Below are 23,880 nucleotides of genomic sequence, written 5' to 3'. Positions count from 1 at the left end.
ATAATTAATTAGAAGATATTAAACTAAATGATAATTATCCACAGAGTAGATGGCCTAATACGATAACAAGTGTCCCAAACATGGTTTCTTTTATTATTTTTTTATTTTAATTATTATTTGTATAAATATAAATAATAATTATCTATAATTAGGTAGAAGAGATTAAACTAAATAATATTTCGTAGGAGATTATCTATAATTAATTAGAAGATATTAAACTAAATGATAATTATCCATAGAGTACATGACCTAATATGATGATAAGTGTCCCAAACATAGTTTCTTTTATTATATAGTATAGATTTGCCTAAAACTATAGTTATTTATTTCTTTTTCCTTTGTAATTTAATTTGCCTAAACCAAAATTAATTTGGTCTAGGCTTATGGGTTTCTTTGGTATAATAATAGGAATACAAATGTAAAATGTACTTGGGATGAATGGTGTACTGTGATATGTTGTAATTTGGTCGTCTAGGTCCTCACCTTGGGGATCTAGCGGCTTTTGTTTTTTTTGGTGGTTATGAAGTTCATTTTCAAAAAAAAAAAAAAAACAAAAAAAAAAAACCAAAATTAATTCATAAAAATATAACGACAAAATGCAATGGAAGAAAGGTGGTTGTGAAGGCCCATCTTAAGATACTCTAGTAAGCGGAGTATACTTGTAATTCACTACTTTTGGCATTTTTGGCATATGCAAGTTTATTCCTACATGGTGCATGTTGGTGTAAAAAAACACACAAATACACAAAATTAATAAAAATATATATATATATATAATAAACTAATTCATAATTATGAAAAAGAATAGAATAAAAAGAATAATAAGTTATTGAGAAAATAAATAATAAACAATTTGATTGAAAAGTACAGAAAAAAAGTACGTAGTATTTAAAAATTAATCTATTGAGATTAAACTAAATAATATTTCGTAGAAGATTATCTATAATTAATTAGAAGATATTAAACTAAACGATAATTATCCATAGAGTACATGGCCTAATATGATGACAAGTGTCTCAAACATGGTTTCTTTTATTATATAGTATAGATTACTTGTGCACTGTAGCGTCTATTTCTATTTCTATTCTATTTTGGTCTCTGTAGTCATTCATCTTTGCAACCATAAACACCTTTTTAACCAACCGCTACTTCTTTTTGTAGTTTTATTTAAATCTATAAAAACATTCACAACACAATTGAACGTAAGTCATTTTACAGGAACAATATCGAAACTTGGTTACCATTTCATGATTTAACCTTTACTCTACTCGTGTCTGCTCTAAATCTGCTGCCTCTGCCACTTCTTGGCAGCATCCATCTCTGAGATCTGGATACGCCGATATGATCAAACAAGTGGCCCCGCCACGTTTTACGCTCACCCAGCTTGACTTGTAACCACCCTGAACGGGCCCACTAGTTAAAATGTTTTGACTGGACCGTTGATGTCTATGAGTCCCCTGACCAACCAGTTGGGAGTAGTTTCATATACTCTCTCATAACCTGATGTTGCCAATATCTTCAAGAATTACAAGGATGGTATATCTATTTTAATCATATTAAAAATGTCCGAGTTATTGTTCAAGTAAATGACAAGTTTATTTAAACATGTTGTGTCCGAATTCAAAACTGATGATAAACATATTGTCTTGTTATTGTTATATTTTGTTAATACCTTGCTCGATAAACGTCAAGGACACTAATGTCAACAACCAGTAGATGCCTCTCTGGCTACTAGAAAGATGCAAAAACTTAAAGCAACTAAAACAAGTTCATTTTTTATGGTTTTTAATCGATGTAAAACGCATGTCGATATCTTTTGGGCATATCAAAACTTTTATTTTTATTTCTTATAGAAATAACTTTTGTCAATCAAATATAATAACATTTTACATAAAACTTTTTTATTTTATAACATAGTGTAAATTTAGTACTTTTAGTATATACAAAAGCTCATTTTATAGAGTAATAAATATCTGAGGTCATTAAAAGGATAAAAGTTAAAGCAGTTTGTCCCACATCGACCACAAGACAAACAAATGTTGGGTTTTTGTAGCAGAGCTTGGTAACAAGACTCGTCCCTTCGGGGACATCCGATAAAATTGGAACGATACAGACTGCGCAAGGATGACACGCACAAATTGAGAAATGGTCCAAATTTTTTTTCCGGTTCGTCCGTCGATCTCTGTTTTTTTTGTTCATTGTTCTGCATAGTTTGATTCCAAATTTAAGTTTCATACTAGTTTTTCCTGCTTAATAAAGTATTCTGCAAGTCATGATGTCAAATTTGTGAAAGTTTAGTTGCTATAGAGTTTATGAGGTTATGTTTTTAAGATGAATTTAGTTGATTTTTAACCTTAAAGTAGCAGCAAAACTAAAGATTTTGTGAGAAAAATGTGCTTATTTACTACAACATCCTGTTTTGAACCTTTTTCCGACCCATCCGTTTTGTCAGGATTCAGTTTAGTATATTTTGGTTGTATTTTAACTTCAGTTACCTGCTTTAGTTCTCTGTACACTGTAGCAGTTAAATTGGGGCATGATTAACATGTTTTGATCGCTTACACGACGACTTTTGTACATGGTTAACCACTCATTTTACAGTATCTACTCAAACTTTTGATCAATGCAACCCCTTTACATTTTTTTTTTGCTTTTGGATCCTTGCTCTTTGCTGAATACAAACATGGTTTTCTGCATTCATTTGTTCAATCATGGGTCCGGGACTAAGGAGGGAAGTTTCCATAGTAAGTTTATTGAAAATATTTGTCAGGAAGATTTAAAGCATGAACTTCTTGTGATATAATAATAAGTAGGGATAGCAATTAAACCTGAACCCGATGGGTAAACTCGAAACTTGACACATTTAGGATGGGTAATCAGGTATGTAACCAGGTTTGGGATTAGTTTTAATTTTTTTCTTTGGTTTGGGATTTGTTGATATACCCATTTACCCGACCCGAGTATCGATAAAGTGTACCCGGTTGTATACCTGATATAATTATTTTTTACTTTTTAAAAATCTATATATATTAATAAAGGAGATGATTTGGGCTATATGTCCTTGAATGGTGAAGCCAATATGATGATGTGGCAACCATTTGTTTAGTCAACCTTCATTTTGGGAGGGAAAATGTCTAATTCTTCATAGACAAACCATTATTGAGAATACACAAACCACATTCTATATTTCTACGCGGGATCCGGATACATTCGGGTCGGATATGTTTTCAAATGGATCATATATATTCCTTTTAATGCTTTCTTCTCTCTCATAACTTCACTTTTTTCAGAAACCCTAAATACAAAGCGCTTTCATCAGCTCCGCTGCTTCATTATTCTTTGCAGATTCGGGTAAACCCTAAACGCAACCCTTGCTGCATCCGGTTCTTCGACGATTCATCAATATGTTTTTCGTTCTTGATCTTTGATGTTTTGGTTCTCTGAGTCGAATCGTGTTGAGCATCCCTCCCCACCCTTATGAAAACCTTGACGCACACGCGTATTTTCTTTCACCCACTATAAACAATTTCGTCTCCAGAAGCTTCAACCATGATATCAGGTGTGCACATCTTTATTGTTATGTTGTGATTATAAAATGTAACGATTATGATTTTGTTTGGTAGTTTGGGCATCTTTTAATTTGTTAATTGTTCTTTGTCTTCGATTACCAATCATTGTAATAGGATTTAGGGCTACCAATTTTATATATTGTCATTATGAAATATGAAATTTGATGATTCAGTTTTGTTTCTGTTGTTCTGGTTTTTCGATTACCAGTCATTATAATAGGATTTAGGGCTTTCCATTATGGCAGTGCATTTGGGGAACATAAAAAATATGAAGACATAAGGTGCAATCTTTCTCTGATTTGATAATTTTATCTCAAATTAAATATGATTGCACACCATAAAAGACATTTCATCTCTTAAACAGTTGACAATCATGTAAACCCTAGCCTCCCTCACATTCAACGCTCTACTGCTATCATCATCGTCTTCTGCAAATGATTCAACAAACAGGTACACTCTTTGACAAACCCTAGATATCAACACTCCCTGTTCTTCTTCTACGTTTTTCGGTATAATCATTATCATTTTCTTTACAGCTATAATCATTATCATTTTCTATTATCTTGAATCAGAATGAAAAACATGGGGGGTTTTTTAATGTAAACCTAAATATATGTATATTTATATAGGTTCGGGTAAGTGATGTGTGAAGAATGCAGATCTTAGTTTACTCCAGCGTCGGTGCGTGATTATCCAACTCATTCTAAGTGGCTCATATATGCAGAGGTACATATTCTTTTTTGCTGTACTTGATGTCTGTGATCAGGTTATGATTCAACTATCTTTGGTTCCTGTTTTATCTTTTAGTCTTCAGATGTAATTTCACCAATATTGTCGTTATGGGCAACGCTTATCGATCTATATATGGATAATTTTGTTGTGCAAAGATCAAGCGGGTAAGCGGGTTTATATATTGTATGATTAATTATTTAATTTGTCATCTTTTCTAATTACTGGCCTTTGTTATCATCAGATGTGCTCTTACCCACCCTCTGTCAGTCGAAGAAATCAAGAAGTTAAAGGTGGAGCAGACGCACCCTAATTTTTTTGAATATGGTTCCTTGGTACTCTGGGTCTAATTATGGGAAATTCTACGCTGGTGATTCGTACATCGTATTGTAGGTGCTAATGATGTGATTCGTACATCGTATTGTAGGTGCTAATGATGTTTTACACTGTTCTTAGTTTCCCCTTATGTGCATCGTATTTTAATACTTTCGAGTTTACATCTTTTCTAATGTGTTTGTACAGACTACTTCCGATAAGGGCGGTGCATACTTTTACGACATACATTTTTGGCTGGGAAAAGATACTAGCCAGGTAAAAACAATGTTATTTTATTTGTTATTTTATTTATGTTATAATGGGCGGTGCATACTTTTACGACATACATTTTTTTTTCTTAACTTAAAAGCCATTATTCGTTTTTGTTTTTCAACTTCTGAATTCCGTTCCATTAATTCATTAACTTTACTTTGCAAACCTTTTTTATCTATTCAAAATCGAACCTCTTTACCACTCACTAACTCGTTTTTTCATGGATGCCCTCCAACTGTTTGGTGAAATGCCTGTGTTTAATTTTTGGTTTTTACATCCAAATTTCGTCTCAACTTGAATCGTGATTTATTTAGCCTTAATGACAACTCCTTCTACGCCTTTGAGTGGCTCCTGGCCATGTCCTTTTCGTATGTTTCATTGTTGCCCGGATGGTGAAGTGGGAAATAAGGGGATTTCTCGGTTGATCTCTCATCTCAAGAGATTGCACCTTTCTAGTGATGAACGTAGAAGTGCGTTGCGTGAGGCTATTTCTACGGACCATGGGCTGTTCAAGAACGTAGAAGGTACTTTGAAGTTTTTTGGCCAATGGATGTGTGGGAAGTGTTTGAGTATACATGCATTGAGTCGTGCATGCCATCACCCCGATGGGCTTGTCCGTTTTACCAATCGTGATAATGACATAGATAGCTACATTATAGGGATTTCGAGGCCCTCTCCCAAGGCGCACGTGACCAACGTTCATGAGTCGTTCTTGTTGGATACCGTTCTACTAGATCGTGTCTTTAAAGCACCCATTGTCACCGTAAAGAGCATCCCTCATAGCTGTCGGTTGGTTTTCTCTCAGGCGTTGAAAACCGCTCTTTATAAAGTGGTTGCCCAACCTAGATCCGTTGAAGCGTGGGTTAGGTTGTTCCTTCTTCCTCGGTGCACTTTGCAAGTGGTCAGGCCAAAAAATAGGCAAGAAAGAAGGTCTGGGAATAGGAAGGCATTGCAACAAAGATCAATTCTGAATTCTTTAGCCACATGGGGGAAAGAAGATGGTATTTTTATGTTAGTTAAAAATATATTTGATAGTCCTACGGTGGGGTCTCTAGGTCCAAGAGGTGTTGATAATCCTGAGGAGAGTTCTGTTAGTAATACCAATGTTAGGCAGTGCCTTCGAAAGGTTGCCGATGGCCACTTTACAGCTGCAGTGAAGGTGTTATGTTCATCCGGTGTTGCTCCGTACAATGATAATACCATACAGACTTTAGAGGCTAAACACCCGTACAGAGAACCTCCATCTATACCAGGTACTATATATTCTGAGCCTCCCCTTGTAGCAGAGGTGGATAGTGTTCTTTGCTGCATTAGATCGTTTCATAAAGGAACCTCATGTGGGAGGGATGGCTTGAGGGCACAACACATTTTGGATGCTTTTTGTGGAGAGGGGTCTGCTATTGCCACTGATCTCTTATGCGCTATCACTGCGGTAGTCAACTTATGGCTAGGGGAAATGTCCATCGTGTTTGGCAGAGTTTGTCGCGTCTGCTCCGCTTACACCGCTTTTAAAACCCGACAATAGAATTAGACCTATTGCAGTGGGTACTATATGGAGGCGTTTGGTTTCTAAGGTTGCTATGAAGGGTGTTGGTAAAGAAATGACCAAGTACCTTAATGATTTTCAGTTTGGAGTCGGCGTGTCGGGTGGCGCTGAGGCCATTTTGCACAGCGTCAGTAGGGTTCTAAGTGAACGTCACACTGATGGGTCTCTTGCAATGCTTACGGTAGATTTTTCTAATGCTTTTAACCAGGTGGATAGATCAGCCTTACTTCGGGAGGTCAGGATGAGGTGCCCTTCTATTTCTTTGTGGGTGGAATTTCTATATGGGCAGCCAGCAAGATTGTATCTTGGAGATGGGCACATTTGGTCTACCACGGGAGTTCAGCAAGGGGACCCATTGGGACCACTTCTTTTCGCGCTTGTTTTGCACCCCCTTGTGCATCAGATTAGAGACAAATGCAAGCTTCTCCTTCATGCTTGGTATCTTGATGATGGGACTGTCATTGGAGGTTCAGAAGAGGTGGCTAGAGTGTTGGACATCATTAAGGTGTCGGGTCCAGCATTGGGTCTTGAACTTAATATTAAGAAAACTGAGCTATTTTGGCCTTCTTGTGATGGTAGCAAGTTTCGTGAAGGGTTATTTCCTAAGGACATCGGGAGGCCATTAGTGGGGGTGAAGCTTCTTGGGGGGGCTGTTAGTAGAGACGCAAGCTTTATTAGTGGGTTGGCAAAGAAAAGAGCTACTAAGGCAATAGATTTGATGCGTCTTCTACCGAAATTAGGTGACCCGCAGAGTGAACTACTCTTGCTTCGATCCTGTATGGGCATTGCCAAACTTTTCTTTGGCCTAAGGACATGCCAACCTGTACACATGGAAGATGCAGCGTTGTTCTTTGACAAAGGTTTGCGTGAGGCGATTGAGGAATTGGTGGTTTGCGGAGGTCCTTTCTTTGGAGACCTCCAGTGGCGACTGGCTTCTTTACCTATTAGGTTTGGAGGTTTGGGGTTGTATTCGGCTGTAGAGGCTTCATCCTATGCTTTTGTGGCCTCGAGGGCCCAATCGTGGGTGCTACAGGACCACATTTTAAGAGACAGTGGCATATGCGGTATGGATTCTGATTATGTTTGTGCTTTGGCTTGTCTTCGTGATACGATTCCAAGCTTTGACTTCAGCGGTTTCACTAATAAGGACACCGCCCCCCTAAAGCCCAACATGCATTGGCGAGTGCTCTTTTTAGTAAAATTGTCCACGAAATTGAAGTACAGTTTGACTTGACCGTTAGACAAAGAGCCGTTTTTGAGTGTCTCCGAGCACCACATGCACAAGATTTTCTTCTTGCTATACCTATAGATGGGTTAGGCCAGCATATGTCGCCGGTGGAGTACCGTACTATTCTTAAGTATCGCCTCATGATTCCTTTATTCCCAGTTGATGAGGTATGCCCGGTTTGTCATAAGGCGTGTTTGGATTCTTTTGGTGAGCATGCCGTTCATTGTAAAGAGCTCCCGGGGTTCAAATACCGACATGATTTGGTTAGGGATGTCCTTTTTGACATATTCAGGTGCGCTGGCATTTCTGCTAAGAAAGAGGCACCCGTTAATTTCTTAACAGACCCGTTGGAAGGGAGATCTACCCTTCGACCAGCTGACATTCTGGTCTTTGGATCGGTAGGAGGAAAACACGCATGTGTGGATCTAACAGGGGTTTCTCCGCTTGTGGGCTTAGGGAGTAGTGCTTTCACAGTGGGTCAGGCTGCTTTAAAGGCTGCTTCGGGTAAGGTGATCAAGCATGAGAAAGCATGCCTTGACAACCAGCACGTGTTTATCCCATTTGCTTTTGATACTTTTGGTTTTCTGGCGCCAGAGGCTGTGGACCTACTTAGTCGAGTTCAAAGGGTCATGCATAGTAATGTTATGACCCCGAGATCTATGGACGTAGTTTTTAAAAGGCTTAGTTTTGCTATTCAAAAAGGGGTAGCGGTGCAGCTTGTAGCCCGTTTACCAACTATCTCGATGTAAAGTGAAACAAATATGAAAAGTCAAATTCGAATAAAAAAAATTAAAGAACTAAAAAAAAAAAAATTTGCTTAAGTGGCATTATTTCATGACGAAAATCAGGATGAAGCTGGAACAACAGTGGTAAAAACAGTCGAACTTGATGTAATTCTCGGTGGGCGTGCAGTTCAATATAGGGAACCGCAGGGTTATGAGTCTGATAAGTTTAGTCTGATAAGTTTTTGTCTTAGTTCAAACCTTGTATTATACCCCTTGAGGGCAGTGTTGCTTCTGGGTTTAAGGAAACCGAAGAAGAAGAATTTTAAATACGATTATACGCGTGCAAAGGAAAACGAGTTGTCAAGTTGAAGCAGGTGTGTGAACCCATATGTATATACATGTGTGTGTGTGTATGTTAAGGGCGTGTTTATATATATGTGTGTGAAAGTATAAGTTGTGCTCTTTATTCAGGTCCCTTTTTCTTGATCCACATTGAATCACGATGATGTCTTTATCTTGGTTCAATATTAGGCTATGTGGAGGCAGGTTATGTTTTTGTTATGTTTCTTTTGGTTCTGTTGTTGTATCCCAATTTCCCCAAGCATCTTGCTATGGGTTCTGCTTTGTTTTTGGAATTATCAAAATGTTCTTTGGCTGGCTAAAAAAGTAAATGTGTCATTGATAATCCATAATCTAGAGCCAGGTCTATGAGTGGGTTAAAATGTGGTTTATTTTTAGCTAATTACATTTTGTTTTCTTGGGAATTTTAGGTAAGAATCAATGGCATCATAGCAGAGGAAACTGAATGTGTGCAGGGACCTATAGATCAGGGGTGTAGTCAATCCATATATAAATTTAATTTTCATGAATCAATCCATTCTTTGCGGTATCGGTCATAAATTCATGATTGCCACAACTAAATTTTATTCTAATTATCTGCCAACTGAAATGTGTAAAGAGACATCTTGATGCAAGATGTCCATGAGTTTAACTGTAGGATTATCAGTTTTGATCATGATTATAGTAAACTAGCATAAGATGTACATTTGTGTTTGAAACTATGCGATTTCAGTGTCTATCTCTTCTTATTTGGCTGGAAGAATGGTATGAAACAGTATATAAACGGCATCCTGGTTTCCGGAAAGGATCTAAACCTCTTCTTGCACTCGATAACCTTTTTCCAATGGATCTTCCCGACACTTTGTATGGAGAAAAATGGGCTTTTGTTCAGTTACCTTTTTCAGGTAAGTTCTTTATTGTGTTTGATACAGATTGATATAAAATTACTGTTATTTTAAGTAAAAGATTGTTGTGGATTGGAATCTATTTCGGGGACTGGAGTACCATGTTTCTGCAAAGATTTGAAGGAACTATTCTATTATGGTTTTTATTAGTTGAATATATCTTGAGATGTTAAGGAGCGATAGACGCTAGAAAAATCATTTGCCTTTTGTGTAACTATGGATTTCGATTTACTGGGGATAGAAATCGATGACAATATGCCGATTCCTGGATTAGCTGTTGCATCTTCACGGGCAAGGCCGTTGGCAGGTTGGTACTTTAATTCGAGGTGGCAACACCGAAGAAGCCACCTATGCAACATTGCAACAATAGTATGGTCAGCAACAATATCCGTCTCAATGTATGTCTTTCTGGTCCCCTTTTTTTGGTTTTTTGTTTTTGTTTTCAACCTATTTACTTATGAATCGGTCGATTCATCATTCAGATTACGTTATGTCTCTTAACAACTTAAATAGGTAATGTAATAAAAATAGATTAATGGATAGAAATTTTTTCCAATGCATAAAACCTCCTAAGATGTTTATTCAAAAGATTAGATTATACTTGCAATATAAATTGCACTATTTATTCACAAGAGTCCTTATTTTTTATATAAAAAATGTTTCTCACCAACTCAAGGCTCGGTGGTAACGTGGGTCGGGTACAATCGATGATGGGAAACAGATCTTTTTACGATCTTGAAAAGATTATTGGGGTTGATTATTGTGAGAATTTATATTGATGATCTGTTGGTTTTAAAGGTTTCATGGTTTTCGGATTGAGTGATGGTTTCACTCTCTAGGCCTTATCTTTTTTTGTTTCTCTCCTAGAATTTTTTATTCATTGTTGGCGTTAGTCTCTGTAATGGAGAATAGAGGTCCAACATTATTTTGGTTGAGTTTTTTTTTTAATTATTATTTATTGGTCTGGCATTTTTTTAGTTTGGCATTTTTTTAGTGTAGTTGGATCCATAGAATGTTAGTTGCTGCTTTTTTTTTCCACTTTATACATGCAATATAGATATTTTAAAAAAAGTTTCAAATAAAACCATCTAAGGTTGTGATTTTATGTTTGGAACCGAATAAATGTTTGCAGAATATATAAAAGGATATGCACACTATAGCAACTTTTATTTGAGGGCTAAGGCTATGGGGTATGAGGGTGGTGGATTAGATCATGGATATCCACGCAAGTGTCGGGACATGGTTCTCGCGGTACACCGTCCCTTTCCCAAACCATGGTGGTTAGCATTGTTTAATCCATGGCAACTGTGACCCTCTTTCAATTAATTAGGGGATTTTGATTGGTGGGGGAGGATAGTGGATGATCATGCGGGTCATGGTCCACCATATAGGATGGTTTATTAGGTTGGTAGATGAGGGTGGGGTGACATGGCGCTGACGTGGAGGATGGTGGTGGTCATTTGAGTCATGACCACACCACATACCCTACGTTTTGTATATGGCTTCATTCATATAATTTTAACTTTCACAACTTGATTGGTTTTGCAGGGTGGAATTCTTTGTTTGATTTGTACCTTTGTGGGTAATGAGTATAAATCTCTATATAACTTAAGGTAAAGTTTCATTTTTTTCTAAGAACTTTCATGAATTATAATATTAACTATTGTTGTTTTCTTAATTTATTTTATTTTATATGGTGTTTGACAACAATAGTTATTAAAGTGCTTTGATTACAGGTGGTTGTGTCACGGCGTAGACAAACTACGGACGCGAGACAATGGTGATTAGCAATGGTAGTTGCTCGGTTGGTTTATTCGTAGATGTTTAGAATCTGTATGAATCGATTACGGGGTTGTTTGGGATGAAGGAAACAGTGGGCATGAGTGAGTCAGTTCAGTCAAGGTTGGTCAAACTTGGCAAGATGGTATGTGTCTTTATTTTATTATGGGCTGATACAAGTTTGTGATGAATGCTTTGCTTCATTTTTTGTGTATATCAATGTTTTAAAATCGGTTTTTATACTGTACCGGATTTGGCTCAAAAACGGTTCAACCGGGTGTACCAGACGGTTTAAACGGTTCTACCGGATGGTTGAACCGGTGCAACTGGCCGGTTTGAACCAGTTTTTAAAACATTGGTATATATAAACAAAGTGTTGTAATATTTTTATTAATAACAAATGTTATAATGTTGGGCTTAAATTAGTAAGATATTCTTGATGGTATAAACTGAGGATCATGTAAAGTATAGATACAAAGTAAAAAAAAAAACATTTAAGGAATTACAACAATGTATCAACTATCAAGTGTGATGGATTATAGGTTGGGGACATGTGTTAACTTCACCCAAAAGTTGCACCTGTGTTGTACATTGTTGACTCTGTGATGCTTGGTTCCATAAATGAACTTCTCTTATCGTACGTTGACCTAATGTAGGATATAATAGTAATACCCAATTTGGCATGTCCTGTATCCAACCTTTATGTTTGATGATTGTTGCTTCCGTAAATCATATCAAGTGCTTCCAAAATAAAAACGGAAAGTCCGAATATAGGGAAAAAGAATTACCAAAATTAGCACAGGCTTTGGTCTTTAGAGAGAGTAAACTGCAAACCTGTTACGACGGACAGAAAAATTAGTTCGTTTATATTTTTATATAGCGTATGTATTATAACATACCTCAAAGATTATACACCTGAAAGAAAAAAACTTAATTATATACTTTGATATAGGCTTTCTATGTTCTTTCATGTAACCTTTCTTCCATGTGTAGATAGAATTTATTAATATATTATGACATGTATTATGCATGCCATTGTCATGGGTTAATATTAACTCTATTAATTGTATAGTACTTATGTATACTGCAATGTGCTTACCATTATTTTTCATAAGTTATATCACTATTTTTGTTTTCTTAATTTATTTTATTTTATATGGTGTTGGACAACAATAGTTATTAAAGTGGTTTGATTGAAACTATGGTAGTATTTTTTTCAGATGGTTGTGTTGTCTTTAGGCGGCGTAGACGAACTACGGACGCCAAACAATGGTGATTAGTGATGGTAGTTGCTCGGTTGGTTCACTCTGTACCGTTTAAGGGGTTGTTTGGGATGAAGGAAACAATGGGAATGAGTGGGTCAGTTTAGTCAAGGTTGGTCAAACTTGGCAAGATGGTATGTGTCTTTATTTTATTATGGGCTGATACAAGTTTGTGATGAATGGCTTTGCTTCATTTTTGTATATATAAACAAAGTGTTGTAATATTTTTTTATTAATAATCAACGTTATAATGTTTTTGTTTTTTTATTGTACTTTATTAACTATGGCATGAGGGCACAGGGAACGTCTTAGCTACCATGGGATAACGGTTCTGCCACTTTTTTTTTTCTTTTGTAATTTGAATTTTGAACTTTTAATATTTGTTTGATTAGTTCAATAGCATGTGATAAATCTGATCCATTCTTTAGGCAGCACTTCCACTAGAGACAACTACATGAATGATTTAAAGGTTTTGGAGTAGATGTTGTATAAGGTAGTCATCATCTCACACTCTCATGGGGTGAATAATTTTAAGTAGATTATTGGTTTTGTTTAATACAAGGAATCTACTTCTAGAATAAGAAGACTAGGCTCAATAACCATCCACATTCCAGGAGGTAACTGAATTAGACGGGATAACAACGTTGTTATCCATCTTACCAGACAGATTTGGCGTCGACATATGGGTCTGGAGTTCGGATGCATCTGGTGTATTTTTACTAAAGAACTTCAAACAAAAAATGAATTCAACATCTTTTTCGGAGCATGGCACGGTCTTTGAATGGAACAATTGGGTATCACTTAAAGTCATTTTTTAGCGTGGAGGTTGGGGTTGGATCACTTGCCTACGAGTACAAATCCGACAAGACGAAGTGTTAGTATTGTGTCTATTATGTGCAGCTTTTGTGGAGCATATGAGGAGTCTGCAGAACATCTTTTAGTATCGTGTGGGATGACGCAAACTATTTGGGACTTTATTAATACATGGTACATGCTTTATGGTTTCTTTTTCTTTGAATTCAAGGACCGGTTGAAGTTTTATAAGCAAGCGAGAGGCTCTGTGAAGTGGAGAAATGTTGTCTACTCCATTATTCTAACGGTCGTATGGTGCATTTGGCGAAGTCAAAACAACATTATCTTCAACCGTAAACAACCTAAGGTGGAGAGTTTAAAGTATGAAATTAGAGTTTTGGCGTACCTATGGGTTAAACATCAGTCAAAATCTGTTGGTTTTTCATGGGAAAACTGACGTAATTTCGTGTTAATTTTTTGGGTCTATGATGTAGTTTGTTGTCTGGTTGTTTTTGGATGTGGATTAGCACAATGCTAATATCTTTTTTAATAAAATTTGATTTGTTGGCTGTTTATAAAAGGAAATATATCTCAATTATCTTCTTTTAATGTGTTTAAAAGTTTTGTTGTGGAAAGTTTGATGTTGAAAGTTTTTGTTATGTTTTTACTTAGGTCATGTGTGGCTTCATGTATAATTGTGTTAAATACTCGGTTTAGGTAGCATTGGGTTAGGTTTGGTAATCGGGTTTCGGTTAAAATGGTAAAAACAAATGTGCCTTTATTTATTTGAGATTATGGTAAAAAATGGTTTAGCTCAACTCATTTCTTCATAAGTGCTTTGGCTTAACCGCTACCGTATCACATAGCATAGGGGTGTGTGCACATGTAAAGAAAAGGAAGGAGGCGCCCCATGGAAAAAAAGTGTTATTTTACGGCAAATAACGTTTGAAAACATGTCTTTTAATTTCAACATTGGTACCGCATAGTATTGACACCAAATTTTAACTTATTTATTTAAACACTTAATAACGTTTGAAAACATGTCTTTTAATTTATTTAATGACATTATTAGATTATAAATTGATTTTTTCTGCCCGGGAAGTTTCCGGGTTATAAAGATTAACAACTACATGGTATATTTTTATTAATTAATATATATAGATGTATATTTATTTTTTTAGAAACATAGATTAACAACCCGGGAGTATTCCCGGGTTATAACCTAGTATGTATATACATGATATATCAATTATTGGTACACACTATTTTTGTCGTCTATACATATATACCCGACGAGTTTTATGCGGGTTTGAGACACGCTTATCAGATCGGGTTTAGGGTTGAGATTACTTAAACCCGTCCCAAATCCGGCCCGTTATGATCCCCAGTAATAACCAAACTTATAATTTCAGAAACTAACTACACCATTTGTTAGCTAATGTCAACAACCAGTAGATGCCTCTGGCTGCTAGAAAGATGCAAGAACATGAAGCAGCTAAAACAAGTTCATGGTCAAGCAATTACATGTGGCCTTGGAGAAAATCACTACACTTTAAGCAGATTATTAGCTTTTTGTTCACAACCTCATCATCATGGCACCTTATTCTACGGATTAAAAATCTTACAACACAGTAAACAACCCTCTAATTGCCTATACAACACCATGATCAAAGCTTGTTTGCTTCGAGACGAATTAAACATGTCATTTCAGTTATACAAACAGATGCTTGAGAACAATATGTATCCGGATAATTACACGCTTCCGTACGTGTTGAAAGCGTGTGCGTACACGCAAAGTTTTCGTCTTGGAGAGGTGGTTCATGGGTGTTGTGTGAAATTAGGGTTTGTGTTTGATAGATTTGTGGGTAACAGTTTGATGGTTATGTACTCTTTGTTTGGGAAAATAGGGGATGCACGCCATGTGTTCGATGAAATGCCGAGGCATTGCGTTGTGTCGTGGACGGTTTTGATATCCGGGTATGCTAAAGTTGGGGATGTTGAGGTGGCGAGATTGGTTTTTGACGAAGCGCCGGTTAAGGATAGAGGAGTTTGGGGTGCGATGATTTCCGGGTATGTGCAGAATAATTGTTTTAAAGAGGGGTTACAGATGTTTCGGTTAATGCAATCGACCGACATTGTGCCGGATGAGGCTATGTTTGTGAGTGTACTTGGTGCTTGTGCGCATCTTGGCGCACTCGAGATCGGCGTTTGGGTTCATAAGCTAGTGGATGAGATAAAGTTGAAGTGTAGTGTGAGGTTAGGTACTGCGTTGATGGATATGTATTGTAAATGTGGGAAGTTGGATGTTGCTGAGAAGGTGTTCGATGAAATGTCTGAAAGAGATACCATTTGCTGGAATGTAATGATCTCGGGACTAGCGATTCATGGGGAAGGAGTACGCGCTCTTAGATTGTTTTCGGAAATGGAGATGACTGAAATACAACCAGACGATGTTACCTTTATTGCTGTTTTTACTGCTTGTAGTCATTCAGGTATGGAACACGAAGGTCTACGATTGTTCAACAAAATGTGCGATGAATACAACCTCAACCCAAAAACCGAACATTACATATGTATAGTCGATCTTCTTGGCAGAGCTGGTTTGTTTAACGAAGCAAAGGATATAATTGAAAAAATGCCAAATTCCTGTAATCCGAAAGAAGTAGCGGTGGCATGGCGATCTTTATTAAGCGCATGCCAGAGTTATAAACAAATAGAACTTGCACAAATGGCAGCGGAGAGATTAATGGAGTTAGAAAATGATGGTGGGGTTTATGTACTAATGTCTAATTTATATTCGAGTACAGATGATGTTGACAGCCTGCAACGGACTAGAAAGTTGATGAAAACGCGCGGGCTGGATAAAGTACCGGGGTGTAGTTCTATTGAGATTGGTGGTGTTGTTGATGAGTTTGTGGCTGGTGAGAAAATGAATCATAGGATAGAAGAAATTCATGCGGTTTTGGAGAATTTGAATAGGCAGTTGGATTGATTTTTGCAGTAGGTACCTACCGCCTTGTGTTACCACCACCAGCCACCGCATGCCGCCACGATAAACCGAACATTTTTGCTACCGTGTGCGTGGTTTGAAGCTTGCACGCTATTAGAGCTTTAGAAGATGGATTCAGTGAGGATATACAACAAATGTACAACCTATATATTCGTTTTAAATATTTTATATATAAGTAGAAGAGTTGGATTTGTAGATACATATGACCATATATCTGTTTGATCTTGATTTATTTTAGCATCATATCATACCTTATTGTGTTTAAATGGTGAAAGAAGTTAACTTTTTTTTCAATATGGAAGTGTTTTGAGAACTACCTTAGAAGTATTACTATATGCTAAAAATCTTGTAACTAAAGTCGTAAATAAATACTACAAATAAATGGGTTAAAAAAAATATATCAAATGGGTTAAACATGTCAACCTGAACACGGTGCGTTTAATCAAATGGATTTATATCAATCGAATACGACTGGTTGTTAAATGACTCGGTATTCAAGTTTCTGAATTTCTGAATATTTGTCAATGTTTATCGAAGATCCGTCAGCTTCGTCTTCTTTGGGAGAAAGTAGTGGAAAAGTTTTTAGATTTCCTGTTGATCATGAAGTTAACTTAAAGATTTATCTTTGGAATGGAACTCCTTGGAGTCTTGAGGTTGATGCGGCTGTAAACTCCACAAATGAGGTGAGCAGTTGGTTCTTGTGATTATCTGGTTTTTTTTTTTTTTTTTTTTATATAATTGTTTTCTATGCCATATTTGCATACTATTGCAATAAGTAAATGGCTTTCGGAAACGCATTTGTTAATTGTTATTGCTTGGTTATTAAAAGCGGGGGCGTGAGGAAATGCTTAGAGTCAACCCGACCCAACCTGTTTTAACCTAAAACATATCGACATCTCATCAAAGGTATTTTGTTTAGGGTCAACCCAACCCAACCTGTTTTGACCCGTACATTTGGAATCATATTTAGATCCTGCTTTCATGTCTATGATTAAAGACCCCGATCAACGACGCCAGGAGCAATAGGAAAGAACCGCTCGTGCCCAGAACAACAGGTTCAAATCCATGTTTAAGAACTGCAAGAGTCTCATAGTCTACAAAAAATTGAACAATTTGATGCTTTCAGGATAGTAAATTGTTTTCATCAACTTTGATAGTTACAAAACTAGTAATGTTTGTCAGATTATGATTATGATATTCTTGATTTGCATTGTTTGGTGCTGTTGTCATCTCTCAACAGATTGCAGTGAAGAAGATTAACAAAAAAACAGAAACATCTGAATCACAATACTAACAATATAACTGCTCATATATCTATAATCTAATAAGAGTATAAGAGTAAACATCGAAATTTTATGTGAGATAATCGGTATTCAAGTAGTCTGGATCAGTTTATTTATTTATTTTTTTGAGCTAAAAAATCATGGCGATATCATTCCACACGAAAAAGGGCAATTACAAAGCAATGGCAGGTAGTCGGGCAACAAGTTGCGCCGCCACCCCCTTTTGAATAGAAAAACCAATTCTACTAAATACAAAGTTTGAAACCTTTTGCGACGAAGAATTACTGTTAACGACTTTTTGAACCCGATTCAAGAGTCGCATAACGTCAGGAGCGAGACCACCAAAGGTATCAAACGCAAACGGGACAAACACATGTTGATTCTCCGGCAGGCTTTCTCATGTTTTGCCACTTTGCTGGCCTCTGCCTTGAGCACCGCTTGCCCTACGACAAAGCCCTTGTCCTTGAGCCCGACAAGGGGGAGACTCCAGTTAGATCTACACAAGCGTGTTTCCCCACTTCCCATCCAAACACAAGGATGTCCGCCGGGCGTAAAGTGGACCTCCCCTCTAAGGGGTCAGTCAGGAAATTTACTGGAGCCTCCTTTTTGGCACAGATCCCGGCCCGCTTAAGAACATCACATAACACATCTCTCACCCAATCATGCCGATATTTAAACCTTGGTAGCTCTTTACAGTGGATTGCGTGCTCGCCGAAAGAATCCAAACACGCTTTGCGGCATACCGGACATGGCTCGTCAACTGGGAACAAAGGAATCATCAGTCGGTATCTAAGGATAGCACGGTATTCCACAGCCGACATGTGTTGCCCCAAGCCTTCAATAGGTGCGACAGACAGAAAATCCTAAGCATGTGGGGCACGTAGACATTCAAACACAGCTCTTGCCGAGGGGATAAAACAAACTTCTCTTCAAACCTCTTTACAGTTTATCCAAGGGACTAACTCGAGATAAACTTCAACTTCCCAGTTTGTAACCAAAAGAATGTTTGAGCTTTTGAGATCACGGTAAATAACTGTAATGAAGGTAACTTAACCCACAGGCAGCATCTAGACAGATCTGAAGTCGTTAATGTTAATTGTCGAGACTCCTGTTGCTTTGATACTTATTACCAAGTATCTGATTGCCATGGTTGTGAAAAAATCCAAGAAGTGAGACTATGTTTTCATGTTCATATACCGAAAGCAAAGCAATCTCCGTCTTGAATTCATGGTCTCCTTTCCCTTGCCCACGATCCAACCGCTTTATCGCAATGTGACCGCGATCTTCAGAAATGCCTTCATACACCTCTCCAAATCCACCCTTTTCTATGAGATTCTTATCTGCAAATCCATCAGTTGTCAATGATATGTCTTGGATCTGTAAGTGTTTCATTTTTTTAGTGGAAAGCATGATCTTGATCTAAATATGACGTAGATCTGGATCAGAAAAAAAATGCAACAATAAAAAAGGTGGGTTTGGATCAAGATGGATCTTTTTTTATTAATTTTTTATTTTTTATAATGGGGGTGATATAAAAGAGATTAGTATACAATTTGTTTTGCTCATATCAAGCATTATATTATATTATATTATATTATATATATATTGTTAGTGAACGATGATGAATAGTAACTTTATTTTTATAATAATATATAGTTTTTTTTATTTTATTATTTAATGTATTATAATAGTTTATTATTATATTTATTTTTAATTATATATTATATTATATAAATACTTTTTACGAAGGACGATAAATAGTAATTTTATTTTTATAATAATATATAGTTTTTTTTTTATTTTATTATTTAATGTATTATAATACTTTACTATCATATTTACTTTTAATAACATTAGTTTTAACTTTTTTTCTTTTTTTTAAAACCATATAATATTTTCTTTAATATTTTTTTAATAATCTTTTAGAAGATATATTAATTTATCAATTAATTTGATACTTCTTTAACAATTTACGTTTATAACTTTTTTCTAAAAACTTAAGTACGTCTATATATATTGTTAGTGAACGATGATGAATAGTAACTTTATTTTTATAATAATATATAGTTTTTTTTATTTTATTATTTAATGTATTATAATAGTTTATTATTATATTTATTTTTAATTATATATTATATTATATAAATACTTTTTACGAAGGACGATAAATAGTAATTTTATTTTTATAATAATATATAGTTTTTTTTTTATTTTATTATTTAATGTATTATAATACTTTACTATTATATTTACTTTTAATAACATTAGTTTTAACTTTTTTTCTTTTTTTTAAAACCATATAATATTTTCTTTAATATTTTTTTAATAATCTTTTAGAAGATATATTAATTTATCAATTAATTTGATACTTCTTTAACAATTTACGTTTATAACTTTTTTCTAAAAACTTAAGTACGTCCATTCCGTTATAAGTTTTGTTAAACACGAATTTGTACTCAAAATAAAATAAAATATTTATTTGGTATCACAAAAATGGTACCATGATAAACTAAACCGTTCTAATGGTTTGGCTTTCTAAGCACCATGTTTTATTTTCTAATCACTTTTATTTTACATTATCATTTGCTCGGTTTCGCCGCAACGCGTGACGTAAAAAAATCTAGTTATTATATATTAATGGTTGTATGATCAGAAAAACAGTCTTTATTTAATTTTTTTTGAATTGCAGATTTCTTTTATTCATGTCGTTTGTGGGACTTGAAGCCAAGATCTTCCCCTTCCAAAGTATTTATAGGCTTTGCATTTGCCAATGGACCACCATCCCGTTGGTCACAATCATTATTTAATAAGCCGACCGGCTTGCAATTTTATATAATTGTATTGTATTCTGTTTTTGAAAAAAAAAAAACACTAATAGAGATGTATAAATGGAAATTCATGTATTAGCAAAAGTCTGTTTTCTAATAGTGTTATTCCTTATCTTGAATTTAAGGATGTAAATGGCTGTCATGAGTCGGTTCAGTATCAGCCAGTCTTAAACCACTCAATTACAAAGATGAAGAGAAATTAAAAAAATGAAATTACGTGAATTTTGCATAGATAGTATAATGATGATAATAAAAAAAATAATTTTTATAAGTGGCTATAGTTAATAACTAATTACGCTTGTAGTCTGGTGGTATTAAAGTGTCGAGATAAGGTGTCTTTTCTCATGAGGTTGAGAGTTCAAGTCTCGTAATAATATGTAGAGTTAAGAGTAGAAATAGCTATGCTATGCAGTCAATAGCGCTATAGCGCTTAGCGTACATACGGTGCTTTTAGCAGTTTTTGTATTTTAGCCTAAAAGCCCACATTGTTTGAAATAAACCAAAAAAATAAAAGCCCAAACTCAAAATTAAACCCAAATCAAGGCCTAGAGTCTTCATTTGCTGGACGTTGGTTGCCTGGTTCTTCATCGTTTAACAAAATAAAACCTAAATCTAGAAATCGCTGGACTTCCACTTCCTACATCTTTGGTGGTTCCTAAATTGCTGGAGTTTGAACTCTCGTGGCTAGACTTCCTAAATCGAATTTTAATATTACCATTAAAAATTTTCAAATATATATATAATATATAAATACATAAATTATGCATGATATAAAAGTTACCGCTATACCACCGCTATAACCTATATATCGTATAGCGAACCTTGACTGCTATTTGATTTTGTATTGTTAGGTCCATAATTTTACGCTTATCTTTATTACGTTTATTTGTGTTTATTTGGTTTAGATTAGAACTTGGGCTTGGGCTAGGGCTGTAAACGAACCAAACGTTCAGCGAACAGTTCGTGAACCGTTCGGCGGGAAGTTCGTTTATGTTCGTTCGATTAGCCTAACGAACGAACACGAACAAAAACTTTCGTTCGGTTAGCTTAGCGAACGAACACGAACACAGGTCTCGTTCGTTCAACTACGTTCGTGAACGTTCGGTAATGTGTTCGGTTACGTTCGTTCATGTTCATTTGTTTATATTAAAAAAACAATAAATAATAAACCTTTTATCTAAACATATTGAAAACTTGAAACCATATTTTTTTTTCTAAGTTAGCTAAAATTTGGACATTCTAAGACATTTTTGGGGATAATTATGTCTAAGTTAGTTAAACTTGATTCATCGTTTCGTGGTGTAGTAGACTTCTTGTGTTTTGATTTATCATTTGATGGTTGTATTTAACTACTTATATCAAATGTTTAAGGATAACAATGTTTTTGTGTTTTATTTTCAAGTTAAATGTTTGTTTGCGTTCGTTTTTATTTGCTTTCATTCGTTTGTGTTCGAGACCAGTGTTCACGAACTGTTCGTGAACAACTGAATTTGCTTAACGAACGAACATGAACACAAACTTATGTTCGGTATGCGTTCGTGAACATGTTAATTTCCTTAACGAACGAACACGAACATGGCCTTGTTCGTGTTCGTTCGGTTCGTTTACAGCCCTAGGCTAGGCCATGTGAGCCAATGGGGTAGAGGCTCCTATATATAGTCTTGACTAGATTATTAGTAGTGGAGCTCTCAAATAGTGTCACTATGTAATCCCCAAAGGAGAACCTTGTACCCGACAATCCTAAAGATTGTGTGAAAGTTTCTCGAAGATCGTACCAGACAGTCCTTGAGACTGTGTGCGATCTAAGCAGCGGCACTAAGATTTGTAATGAAAAATTTCTTTTTGTTCATACGGTTTAATCTTATATTCCGCGTTCGATTGAACTGTTGAGTGATGTCACGTGTTTTTCGGGACTAACATCTATAACAACATAGAGAAATAAAATGACTTGTAAACCGTAAGAAAATTTAATAACTAATTTACCAAAATAACTATAAATTAAATAAAAAAAATTATATCTCTCATCATTTGATATTTAAATTTAAATACTGATATTTAAATTAAAATACTAACTGTAAGACTTGAATGAATCTATAATCACCTTAATTTAGGTGCTTCTAGAAATTTTGATTTTCCCCTTAAGATAACAACCACGATGATAAAATAAGTACCATATGTAAAAGAAAATTATTTCAAAAAGTTTGTCACGTTGCGGCAGATTTCTTTTGTTATTTAGTCTGTGTTTATATATGTTTTGAAATCACTACGAGCGTGTTGCGAATGGAACTGCTGACAAGAATAAAAAGAAAATGTAGAAAAAAAAAACACTAAAACATAACCGAAAGAAAATCAACAAAAAAGTTGTATGATAACGATGTTGTTCGTATGAAACTCGTGGTCAGAGATGAGCAAATTGTTCTGGGTACCGTTACCAAATTTGCCGAACCGAAAGATCTTAAGTACCAATTCGGTACCGACTTTTGGCGTTCCTGGTACCGGTTCACTACTGTTTTTTACCATCATATACTGGTACCGTAACCGATATTTTCGGTATCAGTACCGATTCTGTATCGGTTGGCACCGAGCTTATCCCTACCACTGAAACTAAAAAAAGAAAAAAGTTAAAAGTTGAAGAAAATCAATAAAAAATAGTTGTACAATACCGTTGTTCGTACGGTAACTGTGATCAGGGATGAGCAAATGGTACCGGGAAACAGCTCTGAATTTCCCGAACCAAAAGATTTCCAATATCAATTCGGCACCAACTTTTGCCGTTTTCTGTATTAGTGCCGGTTTTTACCTTCATGTACTGATACTGAACAGGACCATCCAGGTATTTTCGATACCAGTACTGGTTTAATACCGGTTGACACCAAGCTTATCTCAACCTCTGATATTAAAAAAGGATTAAAGTTAAAAAGTAAAGAAAATAATTATTATTATAATATTAAAATAATAAAAGTATTAAAAAAATATATATTATTATAATATTAAAATTACTATTCATTTCAGTTTACTTATTATTTAAACTAGCTTTTTTACCCGTCGCGCGTTGCGGCGACGTTGTACGCGTATAGACGACAATCAACCTGACTCACTTCCGAACTAAAGTTACGTTAAAACTAGAATAATCCGAATTCATACTGTTGAATGAAAATGTATTTTATTTGACCTGACTTGTTTACAAACAAAATTTACGTCTAAACGGAGACCAACTCAAACCGTACATACAATAAACACGTGTGTACGGTCGTACGCGGTGTGATAAAGTATAGACTACAATCGACCTGACTCGTT

At 35.5% G+C, this 23,880-nt stretch overlaps 2 protein-coding genes and 1 pseudogene across 30 annotated transcripts; all 3 read left to right on the top strand.

Annotated features, from left to right (window-relative positions):
* Positions 1–2,074: 2,074 nt before the first annotated feature.
* On the top strand, positions 2,075–2,160 carry LOC118485319 (annotated as a pseudogene).
* Positions 2,161–3,273: 1,113 nt separating this feature from the next.
* LOC110894367 (protein TAB2 homolog, chloroplastic) lies at positions 3,274–12,937 on the top strand. 29 transcript variants are annotated; one of them, XM_022141583.2, is made up of 12 exons: positions 3,274–3,559; positions 3,778–3,850; positions 3,934–4,019; positions 4,199–4,295; positions 4,377–4,465; positions 4,543–4,591; positions 4,821–4,889; positions 9,458–9,629; positions 9,871–10,027; positions 11,178–11,242; positions 11,366–11,553; positions 12,629–12,937. In XM_022141583.2, the coding sequence occupies exons 5-10, from the start codon at positions 4,434–4,436 to the stop codon at positions 11,194–11,196; spliced, it is 498 nt and encodes a 165-aa protein (XP_021997275.1). In that variant the 5' UTR covers positions 3,274–3,559; positions 3,778–3,850; positions 3,934–4,019; positions 4,199–4,295; positions 4,377–4,433; the 3' UTR covers positions 11,197–11,242; positions 11,366–11,553; positions 12,629–12,937. The 29 variants fall into 29 exon arrangements, 5 of the variants coding, with proteins under 5 accessions (XP_021997275.1, XP_035836732.1, XP_035836730.1 ...); XR_004874553.1 differs by adding an exon at positions 4,692–4,721 and having other exon boundaries at positions 8,509–11,242; XR_004874554.1 differs by adding an exon at positions 4,692–4,725 and having other exon boundaries at positions 9,156–11,242.
* Positions 12,938–14,772: 1,835 nt separating this feature from the next.
* On the top strand, positions 14,773–16,722 carry LOC110892592 (pentatricopeptide repeat-containing protein At5g66520). Its single transcript, XM_022139749.2, has one exon. The coding sequence runs from the start codon at positions 14,901–14,903 to the stop codon at positions 16,452–16,454; it is 1,554 nt and encodes a 517-aa protein (XP_021995441.2). The 5' UTR covers positions 14,773–14,900; the 3' UTR covers positions 16,455–16,722.
* Positions 16,723–23,880: the final 7,158 nt, after the last annotated feature.

This window comes from Helianthus annuus, chromosome 12 (assembly GCF_002127325.2).
Source record: "Helianthus annuus cultivar XRQ/B chromosome 12, HanXRQr2.0-SUNRISE, whole genome shotgun sequence".
In the NCBI taxonomy this organism is placed as follows: domain Eukaryota; kingdom Viridiplantae; phylum Streptophyta; class Magnoliopsida; order Asterales; family Asteraceae; genus Helianthus; species Helianthus annuus.
Note: the sequence above shows the minus strand (reverse complement) of the source record. Positions and strands in the feature narration are given on the sequence as shown.

Excerpts from the sequence above, each read along its gene's own strand:
- LOC110894367 (XM_035980837.1), top strand. The coding sequence starts at position 5,206 with ATGACAACTCCTTCTACGCCTTTGAGTGGCTCCTGGCCATGTCCTTTT.
- LOC110892592 (XM_022139749.2), top strand. The coding sequence starts at position 14,901 with ATGTCAACAACCAGTAGATGCCTCTGGCTGCTAGAAAGATGCAAGAAC.